Below are 15,158 nucleotides of genomic sequence, written 5' to 3' on the forward strand. Positions count from 1 at the left end.
TGCTATGTCAACCTGGTTCATTGAATAGCCCAGTAGCTGGTCTCCTTAGAACCGTCCCTCCCTGGTACGGTATAGAACAAAAACACCATTTCATCCAATGGCATATATCAATTGTCAACTCTAGATACTCCCATCTCAAGCAAACCCCCTCTTGACCCTACTCCTGGACAGGCTCACTGGGGAGTGAGCCTCTAGGCCATATATTATCACAGGATAAGTGCAAGATCTAAGAGAGGACATACAAGGGTCCATTTACTGCCATAATCCTCCCCACAATAAAGAAAAGGAGGGAGTGACTTGCTCACAGACATTGTGGAGCAAGTCATTGGTTCCCCATCAATCACGCCATCCCTTCACATGGTTTAAAAAAATAGGTAAAGACACATTCCCATGACGACAAGTCTGACCTCTCCCTTCTCTGGGCCCCAAGTGTCTGAGCCCCAGCTAAGGTAGACGTGCACCTGAAAAGACACCAGTGTCCAATGGACACTTTCTAATGACAAGTACCTCAAATAAGCATATTATACTAATAAAACATCTTAATTATCTATGTTACCCAACTAATTCTGATTCGTCCACGACAGGTACCAAAATATTTCTGCAGCATTGGATGTCCCCAAGAACACTGTGGCTTCCATCATTCTTAAATGGAAAAAGATTGGAACCACCAAGACTCTTCCTAGAGCTGGCCGCCCAGCCAAACTGAGCAATAGGTGGAGAAGGGCCTTGGTCAGGGAGGTGACCAAGAATTCAATAGTCACTCTGATAGAGGTACTCTAGAGTTCCTCTGTGGAGATGGGAGAATGTTCCAGGACAACCATCTCTGCAGCACTCCACCAATCAGGCCTTTATGGCCAGACAGAATCCACTCCTCAGTAAAAGGCACATGACAGCCCGCTTGGAGTTTGCCAAAAGGCACCTGAAGACTATGACCATGAGAAAAATGATTATCTGGTCAGATGAAACGAAGATTAAACTCTTTAGCACGAATGCATGCGTCATGTCTGGAGGAAACCTGGTACTATCCCTACAGTGAAGCATGGTGGTGGCAGCATCATGCTGTGATGGTTTTTCAGAGGCAGGGACTGGGAGACTAGTCAGGATCGAGGCAAAGATGAACGGAGCAAAGTGCAGAGAGAACCTGCTCAGGACCGCAGACTGGGGCGAAGGTTCACCTTCCAACAGGAAAACCCTAAGCAGTCTCTGAATGTCCTTGAGTGGCCCAGTCAAAGCCCGGACTTGAACATCTCTGGAGAGACCTGAAAATAGCTGTGCAGCAACGCTCCCCATTCAACCTGACAGAGCTTAGGAGGATCTACAGAGAATGGGAGAAACTCCCCAAATAGCGTCATATCCAAGAAGACTCAAGGCTGTAATTGCTGCCGAAGGTTCTTCAACAAAGTACCGAGTAAAGGGTCTGAATACTTATGTAAATGTAAATCAGTTTATTTATTTTTTTATAAATTTGCAAAAACGTTTTTCTTTGTCATTATGGGTTATTGTGTGTAGATTGAGGGGAAAAAATAATTTTATACATTTTAGAAATAAGGCTGTAACCTAACAATGTGGAAAAAGTTAAGGAGTCTGAACTTTCCGAAGGCACTGTATATATCTATGACAGAGACAAATATAAAAAAGATGACATTTATTTCAACAATAACAGATGAGTCAATTTAAATGCAGGCTTATTGGAGAACATCAATACAAGTTGCATGGTAAACAACTTCTACAACATAAGTGTAAAAAAAAATGAAGATCAAGAATCCATCTCTGAAAATAAAAACAGAAAAGTCTGACCAGCAATCGTCAAAACGGGTGATTTAGATGTAAAGAACTTACACACGCCTTCCAAAAGACATTGTCCAGAATTGTAGGCTTTGATTGGTGGATTAGTTCAGCACATGAAACTGGATCTGACAATAGGACCTGACAATAGGACTCCTCACTCAGTTATGTACAGAATAAATGCAAGGGTGATATAATATACAACAGTATGTTATGTGCATTTTGTGAATATCAGAGTGAACGGTATTGACACTTGTAGAACTAGGTATGCTGAATCCCAAATTGACAAAACTCCTACTCCTGTAGACCTGAAAGGATTGGAAGTATCCAATATGGCTATAACACAGCAAGTCAGATATTACCATATTGGTCCAATCTTTTCAGATCTGCATGAGGGTGCCTAGGGATAGGAGTTAAGAAGTCGATTTGGAATTCAAAAGCAGAGTTTCAGAAAATACATTATTAGGGGAGGTAGGGGTGTTGGTGGGGAACATAGGACCCTAGTGAAGAAAACCTCCCGTTTGCTGCTGGAACACATCGATTGTGTCTTCATCTTCCATTTCCAACTGAAAAAACAAAAGTCATAGTCAAGATCAGTTATAGCATCATAGCAATTTATAAGCATTTTTCTACCAGAGTAAACAAGCTTCAAATGGGCAGGATAAAATAATATATATATATTTTTAGGGGGTATTTTGAAGTTTTATTGACAGGTTCAGATCAGAATGTTAAAGGGGGAGCCAGATGAGAGGATTACAGGAGAGAAAGTAAGTGGAGGAACAGGGATTGAACCTCTGGCTCCAGGGAACTATGTGGTCCTTGAGGCAGCCCCCGGCACAGGATAAAACTGTTTGCCAATGAACAGTCAACTCAACCATATGATTTGAGGAACAATAACAAACCTTATCCACCAACTTACTTGTGCTGGTGTGTCTGTCTCGTTGATTGGTTGACCATCAAACCGGAACCGGATTTGCCTAATCGTCAGGCCCTGTGGAAAGGCATCACAAGACACTTAAATATTAACTTCAAATAGTGTAAAATACACAATACTTCAATCAAGGGAACTTGTGCATTGTAATAATAATGTCAGTCTGTGTGCATGTGTACAGGATGTCATGTTGCTTGCTTAGTGAGTACAACTTCCTCCCGATTTGGCTAATACCTTGCATGAACTCGAGACCTCTGCCTTGTAGCACACGTGACCGCCCTCCTGAAGCGTCTTACCAGTCAGCGGCACGCGAAAAGCTAGCTATTCGCTAGCGCAAGTGGGGATACTTCAGGCTGAGGAGTAAGTTTCACACATCCCCATGTGCTACACATGCATGTTTGTCAGCCAATGGATGCTGATGTTGCCTTACCTGTCTTTCGCAATATGCCTTCATGAGTTTGCTAAGAGGTGTGTGCCTTTTGATCTTGAACTGCACCACTGAACCGTCTTGTCCTGCCACCTTCAAGTTGATGTGGTCATTGTTCTCCGTCTTCACTCCTTCCTAAAAAACAAACCAAACAGATTCGATGATTAGAGAAGGGAGTGGATATTTGGAACATTCTCTAGTAACTAAACTATCATTCACATCAAAACTAACTTTCAAATCACGGATTATATTGGATAGAGACATTATTGTGAAGTGCAATGGTCTGCACGGAATACTCCGATTCATAACAATGCAATGTTTACATCAAGCTAATTGATCATGTTAGCATGCTAACTACTATATGTAGCTAGCTAGCTGCCATACTGTTATTCGGGCACGGGCCCTCGACGTTAGCTAGCTAGTCATCTAGGTTGCATCATGACAAGAAAACACATGAATATGAACAATATAAATATTACAATTAAATTAGAAAATTAAACTGCTTATATTGACTGACAAAACGTGAATAAATCACAAAAGGCACATTATTACTGATATTATTCGCTAGCTAGCTTCACGCTAGCAGTTAGCCTAGCGGTCCAGACCGATTCTGAAATATTTCCTAGTAAATCAACCGGTTTAGTAAATTAGCTGCTCTAAACCTCAAACCTTTTCAGAATATCATACAGACCAACATAGCGAGAATACATCTTCACTGTAAATATTGCGAATAAAATACGTTTCATTGCTCACCTTGGGTTTTTCGTCTGCCATGGCTGCTACACTTCAGCGACTGTGCGCTTTCGGCAGGAGCGCCACTTCCATCTGCGCCAGTTTGGAGAGCTGTCTGTGCTGCGCTTTTTCCAGACGATACATTTCTGAGCACTCAGTGTGTGTGCACGGTGTTACATTTCTGAGCACCCACAGTGTGTGCCCCCAGTGTTGCTTGTTGGTGTGAAACTAAACTTAAAAATACAAAGTAAAATGACATTTTCCAAGAGAGTTGATTATTTATAGGTGTTGCATCGCCGGTAATCAGTCCGTATGGGCGCAAGTGGGTTAGGGCAGCCATGGCAAGCATATGAACATACCACATACAGCATGTGGCAATTCTTTAAAATGAAGACTTTAATTTTTCATGCGGTGAAACAGCTGTTTGAAAATACATTTACAGTACATACTTCTGTTCAATCTCATTAAAGAACCACACATTAATGCACATGAATTAATTTGCCAGTCTATAAAATGGACAATAAATACAGCAACAATTTATATTGAAGTTTGGAAGAGTCCTCCCATTGTAACATTGGTACTGATAACAGAAAATGGCTTCAGAACGCAGACAGACTGAATACAGACAGATAGTCTGACACTCTTGTTACATACTAGTACATTGCAAGGGACACCCATAAGCCCTATTTTGATTCATGTCCTATTGTACCACTGCAGACAAAGCACCTTCACCATGGGCTGTTTGAATGGGGATGCAAGGTTTGAGACATCGCAGATAGAAATGTAATGTATAGAGCTGACAAACTTCCCTATTCAAACAACTAAGTTCTACTCAATACAGGTCTATCTGAAAGGGCTGTGATATTTCACCCTCCTGGATAAGCCCCAGGTTTCTACAAACTAATATAAAATTGCTACCAAGCCATTCAAAGTCAAGTATGCAGGGAAGAGTTCAGTATGCAGGGAAGAATTCAGCAGTAAACTGATCTCAAAGCAGTAGACGGAGCTTGCTTCGCTAACAACATCTCTAGAAACCAATACTTTCATGACAAGCACCTAAAAATAAATAAATACTTAAGGATTCACAGTCACACACCTTGGCAGGCCACCACCTCCCATAACTGAAACATGTCAAAATAGCACTAATAGAAATATATAGGTAGAAATAGAAAAACCCCACCTGACCAGATATAGCGCTCTGCTCCCAAAAATACAAATCATTAAATTGAATATATTCACAAAGTTCTTCTCAACAACATTATGCAAGTGTTCAGCATTTAGCTATCTGTACTGTCATTTATCTGCACCATCATTTTCTACTGAGGTATTGGAATAAAGTGAAAGGGGGCAGGAGGAAAAGAGATATGTATACCGTATGCTACTAGTCTAGGGCTTCTTTTCCATTAACTGTGACAATAGGGAGATTGGACAGGGACAATTACTGGTAGTTCATTGTAACAGTCTTGTGTAACTGCCCGATATATATCATGTGATAACTTCCACTCTTATCACATGCTAGGCTGGCTCTTATTGACCGTTGAAAGTTACATTTCCAATTGTATATGACTGCTCTAAAGCCAAACATTGTAAGTCTGTACGGCATTTCTAAAGTGCAGCAATTCTGTAACAATTCCATTCAGAGAAGATTGGGCTTGAAGTATAAATAAATAAATAAACATGACACCTAACAGAAGGACAATGTAACAAATGGCACAATGATAATAGCGCTTAATAACTTACTAGTATCTGAAACATTCACAAATACATTGATTCTCCCCCAAATACAGTCTTTGTAGTGTCAACTGACTCAAGCTCAAGCTGTCCCCACCATGTGTTACTGTATTGTCCTTGGCACCATTTTGGGGTTAGGGGGGCTATAGAGCCCCCCATATCTCTGCTGGGGGGAACTGGTCCACCTCCCCAGTCTCTGTGCACTGCTGCTCTCCCAGTGTGAACGTCAGCTTGTATCTCATCCGGACCTTCTCCTGCGAGAGACACACACCACACACACACACACACACACACACACACACAGAGTTAGCATGCCAGCTTAGCATTGTAGCATCCTTTCGATTTCAAACTAAAGCACACAAATGAGACGTGTAGGTGATGTAAGGAATCATAAAGACCAAGTAACAACTAAAGGATGAAATTATGGATCCTGAACCTTAGCAGGGATCACACAGACAAAAGGTATGCACTCACTATACCATAACATCTATTAAGTGGAATATATTATTACATTATAATAACCACATATTCAACTCATGCAAATATCAGATGAATAACTCTCATTAACTACACTAGGAGGACTCTCACCATCAGTGGGTTGGCCAGCAGCATGACTTGAGTGATGGCGGCGGGGGGAAAGATGGGGTTAAAGGGCGCCAGGTCAGTTCCCGAGGGCGGTTGTAGTCTCACCTTCATCGACTGGCAAGGGGGAAGGAATGAACAAGGCTTTGGTTTATATATATATATATATATATATTTATTTATTTATTAACTCACAAATATTATAGTTTGAGCAAACTTCACTGCCTGTCTGAAGCAGTACCTCACTGAACATGTCACTTGTCAGGAGAGTGAGGATTCAAGTAGGCTAAAATAATGACGCTCAGGAGTTCTTTTCCTCAACTACAGCAGGGTTCCCCAACTGGCAGCGTTGGTTTTAATTGGCCCTCCAGGTTTTGAGCAAACTTTGTTTTCTCCATTGTTGGACATAAAACACTGTCAAAACACCTGGAAATTAGCTCCAAGTTATTTTAATGTTGGGAATCTGTTGCTAAGTATTCCCACACAGAGATATGTGGTCATATACAAATGTAAGCAAGGTTTTAAAATATGATATCTTCTTGCAGTCAATTTGCAGTCTACAAATGATCTGTAATTATGTTCTGGCTCCGACCATCCGCTCAAGAAAAATAATTAGCCCACGGCTGAATCTAGTTGATTATCCCTGTACTACAGTGTAAGTACAGACCACAGTGTAAGTACAGAACACAGTGTAGTTGAATAGGTTGTAACAGTGTGAGTGTCCACTGTCCAAGTCAGCTTTACCTTGGGTACAGCAGCCTGTAGGACTATGTTCCTGACGGGAAGTGGTGCCGTGTTCAGCATGGACACCACCATCACCAGCACGTCAGGCCGGCCCGGCGGACAGTCAGTGGCAAAGTGCAGGAGAACGCGGACCCCGTCTTTATCATAGGCCGTCACAGGACACAGCTTGCCTTAAACATCACAGAATGACAGAGAGAGGAAGAAAACACTCAGTATCTGCACTTCCAGCCACTGTACTGAGCCATCTGCGTTTACCAAACTACAATACCCAGAAACCCCTGAATCAGGCTAAGGTCTTCCTGGGACTCACTTGGCTTGATGGCTTCCAGGGGTACGTGGACGTTACTTAGGGAGATCTCAGGGAACTTGGCTGGGCTGGCCTGCCCCAGCGGGAGAATCAGGATGGGGGACAGGGAGCGAAGAAGGGGGCTGTCATCAGCCTGGGTCTTAGGCGACAAGGTAGGGGCTGCAGCAGCAGCAGCCGGTAGGATGCCCAGAGGGAGAGGGCTGGATCTGGAGGCGGGGATCCCAATTCTCGGGGAGGCAGTGGCACCCATAGCCTCACCCATCCCAAACAGGTCGCCGGTGTTGATCACACCAGGCACGCTATAGTAGATGATGACGGATGTACATTAAAACTGTACTCTGTACCGCCCATCCCTACTGCATACACTCAAAAGAATAGATCAAGCAATAACGCCAATTGGTTATTATAGTTGGTGGCATTTAAATGTTACTTCAGTTATCCACTTTCAAGCCTCCAGTTACATGATGTGCTACATGCTAGCTAGCATCTAACCTTCACAGGAACATAAAGTATGATTGGTAGTGGAGATGAGCACCTCTTGGGGCTACCCAGATCCAACATGGCCAGGTCCTGCAGACTGTGGTTCAGGGAGGCGGAGACTGCCTGGGCAGCAGCACTGGGGTAAGGAAAGGAGGCCGCCACTGAGGATTGTGGGCAACTGACATGGGCGGCTGTCTTAGAAACAGGCTCTGTTGTAGAAGCTCCTAACTGGTCCAAACTGGCGGCTGTCGTAGAAGCTGCAGAGAATACAGTAGCTGGGAGGGCGCTGCCAAACAGGTCCAAAACTGGGTTGGGAGCCTGGAAGAGAAGGGGTTTAACATCACATTAAACAATGTGTGTCATGCTAATATTGCTAAGATCAATAATTCCAGAAAGGATAAATATTTCTACCAGATAAATGCTTCTGAAAGTATTGACTGGTTAGGACACTTAAATGGCCATTTACCTGCAAAAATGTCGTCCACAGATTATTCAAGTCATCTTTTGAAGGAACTGGGTCATTAAGTCCTGAAACAAACAAACAGTCCATATATCAGTCAATTTATTCTCCTGTTCTATAAAGAAAACCCACATTTCCCGGGAGAGACTTTGGCAATATATGTGGGGATTAGGTGAGTACTGTGTGAATTCAATGTCAAAAACATGAATCACAAAGACACACAGAAAACGAATGCTTTCTTATCAGATCCAAGACATAAAGTTGCTGATACAGGATGTGCTGTACCTAGAGAGAGGAGCTCTTCGTCCAGTAGAGACAGTGCGGCAGAGGGTTTGCTGGGGATGGGTTCCTCCATGGCAGGGCAGGCCTGAAGATCCTGGAGGGGTGCAGACCCGTACAGCAGGTCGGCTGGGATGAGGTCTGGGTGCTGGGCTAGAGGAGGATGCTCAGGTAGGGAGGGGCTCTGGAGGTCCAGACCAGCCAGGTCTATCAGGATCTCAGACTGGTTGCTGTCTTTGGTACCTGGCCAGGGATGGAAAGAGATTGATTGAGTTTCACTTATTTGTTGCTGCTATCATGATTTGGGAAGTTCACAAGATGAGGGTGAAACAGTCCAAAATGGTAAATACAATAAGACACCAATGTGATATCAGATGAAGGGGGGGGCTTATACTTTTGTAAAGAATCCCCAGACCTGGGCCTCAGAAAGGAAAAGGTGGACAATCCCTGGTAGAAAATAAAATCTGTGAACCCTCATGTTATTACATTGTGTAGTAGTTGATGGTCCAAGTGTCTCCATCTCTCCATTGACAGTCTGTCCCTCCACAATCCTCTTATAGGAGTTGATGACGCGGGACAGGTCATCGCTGGCCTGCAATATGTCACCTGGGGGTCACGAGAGGTCAAAGGTCACAATGAAGGCTCATCCAACCAATCAATATGGCCAATGGGAGGGATTTGACTATTTTGGCCAATAAGACGGCAGGCCTCAGGGGGTGTTGGTTACCTAAGCTGCTGTCATTGTCCTCTGTCTCTGTGGCCAGCTTGAACACAGTCCCCCTCAACTTGTCACAGTCACCGTAAAGCTCCTGAAATGAAAAAGCAACACCAATAATAATATGTGATGAAAACACATTTCATATATGCTTCCAAAGTGTATTAACAACAAAGACAGATTTTTCAGGCAAACTTTCATTGTATTGGAAGCGATTTCATTTTATTTTCCACAAAGTTAATCTATAAAAAGTGTCTACCTCCATTTTTTTGGAGGGGGAAGAGTCTACAATAGTGATAGTGAAGTAAGATGTGGACCAACTTTGATAAGCTCCTTATCGCCATCTGTTGATTGGTCCCTGCTGAAGTGGCTGAGCATCTCGTTGAGCAGTTTAACACTGTTGTTGACCTCCTCCAGGGTGCCGCTGCGCTTCGACGCTCTCTGCAGCCTCACCTCATCCTGAAACACAGCACACGTCTGCCTTAAACCCACTGGGACACAGTGACTGAGAGGGTCGGATTCAATCACTTGTCGTCATTATGGTCGTCATCAACGTCATTATGATGTTTGTGTAGCAGCTCTGTTTACACAACTACTCCCTAGATCACTGGATGCATGTCTGTATGATGATGCATGTAGGCTAACCTCTTTGACCATGTTTTTGATGAGGCGGTTGGCCTCCTGTAGATCCTCAGGCTTTTTGCTCTTCAGAAGCTCGGCCAGTCGCTACAGAGAGAGAGAATAATAAGTCAGAGTCTCTAGTACTCTAGTCTGTTTCCCACAGTAGGGTCAAGTCACAGCAGCCAAGCCCTGTGACAGAACCCAGGGCCTGAGAAAATATCTTTGATCATCGATCAACTTGAAGCTCTGAAAAGCAAACATGCCAGGACCAGTGAGAAAGAGGATGAGACCTAGCCTATGCTATTTGCATCCCAAAGACAGAATTCAAACATATATATATTTTTTAAAGATAACACAATTAAAACGTTCTTCACAAAGTAAATTCATAGCGTCCGTATACAAAGATCTTCCATCAAACATCATAAGAAGGAAGCATCTCACCTTGCTCTTCTCCTCGTTCTCAAACACAGGGTTCTTGGGCCGGGAGGGGGGCGACAGCATCAGTGTCTTATCCAGAGGAACCTCAGGGTCAACTGTGACAATACCTGAAAAAAGGCAACAGTTAGAAGTGCCATGGCGACTTTACAGTACAGGCTAAAAACCAATGAAAACCTGAAATAGGGTGATTTTTTTATGTTGAAATCCTACCTTGTTTCTTCAGCATTTGATAAGCTTCACTGATCTTAGCCTCATCGGGTAAAGAGAGCGTCCAGCTGAAGAGCATATCTACCACTCTCTTCTTCACCACCTCCGACACTCTGTCACCTAGATACTGGAACAGGAACAGGGTTCAGCTGGATGGATTCCATTTTAACAAAGCCACAAATGACATACAGAACTATGGGATTAAGGACCAATACAAAACAGTTGATATTATCTACTTACTTTAGGTGACACCACTTTGATGAGTTCATTTAGAAACCTAAATTTACCAACTTCGTTGTGAAACCTTTTCCCGCAGTTCTTCATGCAAGCCTCTAAAACCTGCAAAAGTAAGTAGTCAATGTTAAAGCTCCAAGAATTATAGGCCTAGTGATAAATTACAAATACTCAATGTAAGAGTGGGATGTTACGCACCATCAAAGCCTGTATCGCCTCCCATTCTTGTGGGGACTGTATTTTATGGGCTAACAATCTCACAGCAATCTGTGGGCTGAAATTAAAATCATATAATATCAGAACAAATCTCAAACAATTCAAGGATTCAACAGTTCCAAGCGAGTATAATTTGAGATTATGCAGTTGACAACAATAAAAAGTTAAAACCATTACATCTTCAGAAAACCCTATTGATTACAATGAGATTACTACCGTAACACTGCAGAAATGAGTTCAGCTTCTGAAATATGATCCAGGGGACCTGCAGTAACGTTACTTGAAGAGCACAGAAAAAGCATCCATACCCTTCCAATTCCTTATTGATTTGGTCACAGAATCCTATAATGTACTCCCAGTCTTCCTGCCTGTTGGATGGGTTGGTGGCCTTGTCTGCAAGGGGGAAGGGGGGTCACATGAATATCTATCCCTGACTGGGTTTTCATAGGCTCCTTTATAAAATAAACTGCTCATGGCTGACACCTGAATGTGATAAAAGCCAAACATGTCATGTATTACTGCACATTTGTCTTGACGCAAGCACTGCAAGATCTAGTCGAATGCAGGCAGCCCTTGCAGGAAATTAGGTAGCCAGTTAGCTAGTCACAGAGTTGTGTAGCCAGCTGGAAGTTAATTTGTAAACAACTACAGTAGTTACAGTAGTTGCTAAGCTATCTAGCTAACAAACTAACTCCCAAAATCTTGACAACTAGCAAAAAATAGAAGCTTAGTTAGCTAGCTACCTAACAAAAGTCAATAAAGGGTCGTGGGCATTGTGAACATGAACTGTTGTTGCCAAAATAGCTAGCTAACGTTAGCTCATTGCAAGCCACCTCTCATGCCCCAAACATTGACTCAAAACACGATAAATAAATGAACATAGCCATTGTTGACATTTGTATAAATTGTACATTCTAGCTGGCACTGGTGATGTCGTTGTGAATGGCCAAATTGTTGAACATTAAAACGATTAATAAAGAAGTACATATAATTTAATTTCCAAGCATGTAACTCACTGAGCCACGACTCCAGCGACTCCCCTTCCGCATCCGCCATATTCACTGCAGATACACCAATGGGCGTATTCGATTATGCTGAGCCACGGGGCACCGGTCGTAAACGGGAAAAAGCGGCGAGGGAGGACCGCATTCTCGAATCGAACAGTAATCTGCTGCGATCGGTCATGTTGTCTACATCATGGTGCATACATCTCTTTCCTTACAATATGTTTGGATTTTCAAAGAGTTTTCATTGGTAAGGCTGATAAAACGTTTTTAGCGAAAGCAAACTTTTGCATGTGAAAACAGAATCCTACTCATTACTCCACGTGCTTAATAATGTCACTTTTGTTTGGGGCCCACTGAGCTGGGGCTTTGAAAGGGGCACCTGGCTCAAGCCCAGGAGGCAGCCGATGTTATGCTAATTTGTCGGTACAGATGGTTTGTTTAGCCTACATAGCAGGTTAGGATAATTATCATAGCCTGTTAGGAAATTGTACATCGCAGGTTAGGTGAATTAATGTAGCAGGTTAATAGAACTAAGGTAGCGGATTAGGATAATTAACATACAGGTTAGGAGAACTAACGAAGCAGGTTATGTGAATTAACCTAGCAGATTCGGAGAATAAAATTGTATTTGTCACATGCAGTGAATACAAACAGCTTCTACCCCCAAGCCATAAGACTCCTGAACATCTAGTCAAATATACATACTACCTCAACTAACCGGGGCCCGCGCACATTGACTCTGTACCGGCAACCCCCTGTATATATTGTTATTTTTCACTGCTGCTCTTACTTGTTACTTTTATCTCTTATTCTTACCCATATTTTTTTGAAAATGCACTGTTGGTTAGGAGCTCCTAAGTAAGCATTTCACTGTAAGGTCTACACCTGTTGTATTCGGCGCATGTGACTAATAACATTTGATTTCAAATTTGATTTGAAGACCTTACTGTGAAATGCTTACTTTTGAGCACTTAACCAACAATGCAGTTTTAAAAAAGTAAGTAAGAAAATGCAACTAGTAAGGATGCTCTCGATGGTGCAGCTGTAGAACTTTTATAGTATCTGAGGTCCCATGCCAAATCTTTTCAGCCTCCTGAGGGGGAATAGGCATTGTCATGCCCTCTTCACAACTGTATTGGTGTGTTTGGACCATGATAGGTCCTTAGTGATGTGGACACTAAGGAACTTGAAGCTCTCGATCCACTTCCCTACAGCCTCATCGATGTTAATGGGGGTCTGCTCGGCCCTCCTTTTCTTGTAGTCCACGATCAGCTCCTTTGTCTTGCTTACGTTGAGGGAGAGGTTGTTGTCCTGGAACTACACTGCCAGGTCTCTGACCTCCTCCCTATAGGCTGTCTCATCGTCGTCTGTGATCAGGCCTACCACCGTCGTGTGGTCGGCAAACTTAATGGTGTTGGAGTCGTGCGTGGCCACGCAGTCGTGGGTGAACAGGGAGTACAAGAGACTAAGCACGCACTCCAGAGGGGCCCCCGTGTTTAGGGTCAGGGTGGCAGATGTGTTGTTGCCTACCCTCACCACCTGGGGGCGACGTGTCAGGAACTCCAGGATCCAGTTGCAGAGGGAGTTGTTCAGTCCCAGGGTCCTTAGCTTAGTGATGAGCTTGGAGGGCACTATGGTGTTGAACGCTGAGCTGTAGTCTCACATAGGTGTTCCTTTTGTCCAGGTGGGAAAGGGCAGTGTGGAGTGCAATAGAGATTGCGCCATCTGTGGATCTGTTGGGGCGGATATGTGAATTGAAGTGGGTCCAGGGTTTCTGGGATGATGGTGTTGATGTGAGCCATGACCAGCCTTTCAAAGCATTTTATGGCTACAGATGTGAGTGCTACGGGCAGGAGTCACCTAGGCAGGTTAGGAAAAGGGTTAGGTTTAGCTACAATGAGGGGGTTTGTTTAATCTCGCCCGGGTGCCTGAGTAGGTGTTTTGTGCCAGGTGAAAGTTGATTGCATTAGTTTTGGAACCAGGCTGCCTCCTGGGCGTGAGCCATGTGACCTGTTCAAAGCCCTGTTCAAAGTTTTTTCACATGCAAAAATGATTGCTTTTGAGATTTGATCTACCTTCCCAATGAAAATGAGAGAGAAAATTCAAACATTTATTTTATTGAAAAAAATGGATGATGCCTTGTTGACAATGACAGAGTGGCACAGATTACTATTCTATTTGAGAAGGGCGGCTGCACTCCCTCTCCGCTTTCGCCCGATGACGTAACGGGCCTTTGCCTTGTTCCCCGCGGCTCAGCATAATCGAATCCGCCCAGTGGCAGAACAACGAAGTAGTCAGGAGCCAATAGAAAGAGAAGCTAGAGAGGGATTTGGTTTCCCTGGGCGGTTCTTCCCTGGAGTTTCACTGCCGGGCCGCAGTCAGACCCTTCTCATTTTGCCTGCTGACGTCACGGCCATAGACCGGTGCACAATATAATGACTGTATATGAGGGAGACACCACGTGACTGCGACCAAAATGACATGTCTTTGGACCAAATTTCTCACGCTGTCACCCACTGGGCTGTAGAAAGAATGACGATAAATCATTGAAGGTATTCTGTTAATCTGGTTTGGGCGCCTGAGTAGGCAAAAATTAGCACCGGGTGAAAAGTGATTGTACTTTTTCTGACCAATGGCAAAGTTGGCTCAAAACAAAAGTGAGGTAGGTTAAGCACATGGAGTAATGCGTAGGATTCTGTGTTTTCACATGCAAAAGGGATTCCTTTTGATAAAAACGCTTTATCTGCATTCCCATGTTTCTGAACGATGGATCATGCTGCCTTGACAATATAACCGAGCGCTGCAGATTGTTGTCTGATTAGAGCAGGGTGCGCCTCCATCGCGGCCTCGCCCGGTCACGTGACGGGCCATAACCCTCATTGTAATAAAATGGGATTCGGGGTAAACTTTTATTTTACAGCCCTCTAAGAGAAACTGAATGTGGTTTACTAGTCTGTATGGGAAACAAACTTTAAAATGACCATATGATAGGCATAAGCCCAACTGTAAACAAAACAAAAAAGTAATTTGTAACATGACATTTTTTTTGCTAGAATCTCTTTTACCCCAAATATAAGCTTGTTTTACTCCAATGTTTGTAAACAATGTAAATGTTAACACACTGCATAGCCTCAAAACATGTTGATATCATGGATGGTCAGTCCTTGCATCCATCGCTCTATCTATGAATTTGAGAGTGGTTACATTTCTCCAGGCCCATCCCTCAGCTTCTTATCAAAACAGAGGTGGGTTGGCCGCTTTG

The 15,158-nt window shown here is 43.4% G+C and overlaps 2 protein-coding genes across 2 annotated transcripts; both read right to left on the bottom strand.

Moving 5' to 3' along the window:
• Positions 1-1,630: 1,630 nt before the first annotated feature.
• LOC106587120 (small ubiquitin-related modifier 2) lies at positions 1,631-4,053 on the bottom strand. Its single transcript, XM_014175153.3, has 4 exons — positions 3,897-4,053; positions 3,147-3,278; positions 2,705-2,776; positions 1,631-2,351 (listed from the first exon to the last, which is right to left on the bottom strand). The coding sequence occupies exons 1-4, from the start codon at positions 3,915-3,917 to the stop codon at positions 2,286-2,288; spliced, it is 291 nt and encodes a 96-aa protein (XP_014030628.1). The 5' UTR covers positions 3,918-4,053; the 3' UTR covers positions 1,631-2,285.
• Positions 4,054-4,253: 200 nt separating this feature from the next.
• LOC106587115 (ADP-ribosylation factor-binding protein GGA3) lies at positions 4,254-12,002 on the bottom strand. The gene is made up of 17 exons (XM_014175138.3): positions 11,906-12,002; positions 11,198-11,282; positions 10,872-10,947; positions 10,680-10,778; positions 10,443-10,566; positions 10,236-10,339; positions 9,819-9,899; positions 9,495-9,632; positions 9,186-9,267; positions 8,945-9,064; positions 8,465-8,701; positions 8,186-8,247; positions 7,775-8,037; positions 7,243-7,538; positions 6,933-7,102; positions 6,195-6,305; positions 4,254-5,860 (listed from the first exon to the last, which is right to left on the bottom strand). The coding sequence occupies exons 1-17, from the start codon at positions 11,943-11,945 to the stop codon at positions 5,750-5,752; spliced, it is 2,199 nt and encodes a 732-aa protein (XP_014030613.1). The 5' UTR covers positions 11,946-12,002; the 3' UTR covers positions 4,254-5,749.
• Positions 12,003-15,158: the final 3,156 nt, after the last annotated feature.

Source organism: Salmo salar, chromosome 02 (genome assembly GCF_965601325.2).
Source record: "Salmo salar chromosome 02, fSalSal1, whole genome shotgun sequence".
Taxonomy (NCBI): Eukaryota; Metazoa; Chordata; class Actinopteri; order Salmoniformes; family Salmonidae; genus Salmo; species Salmo salar.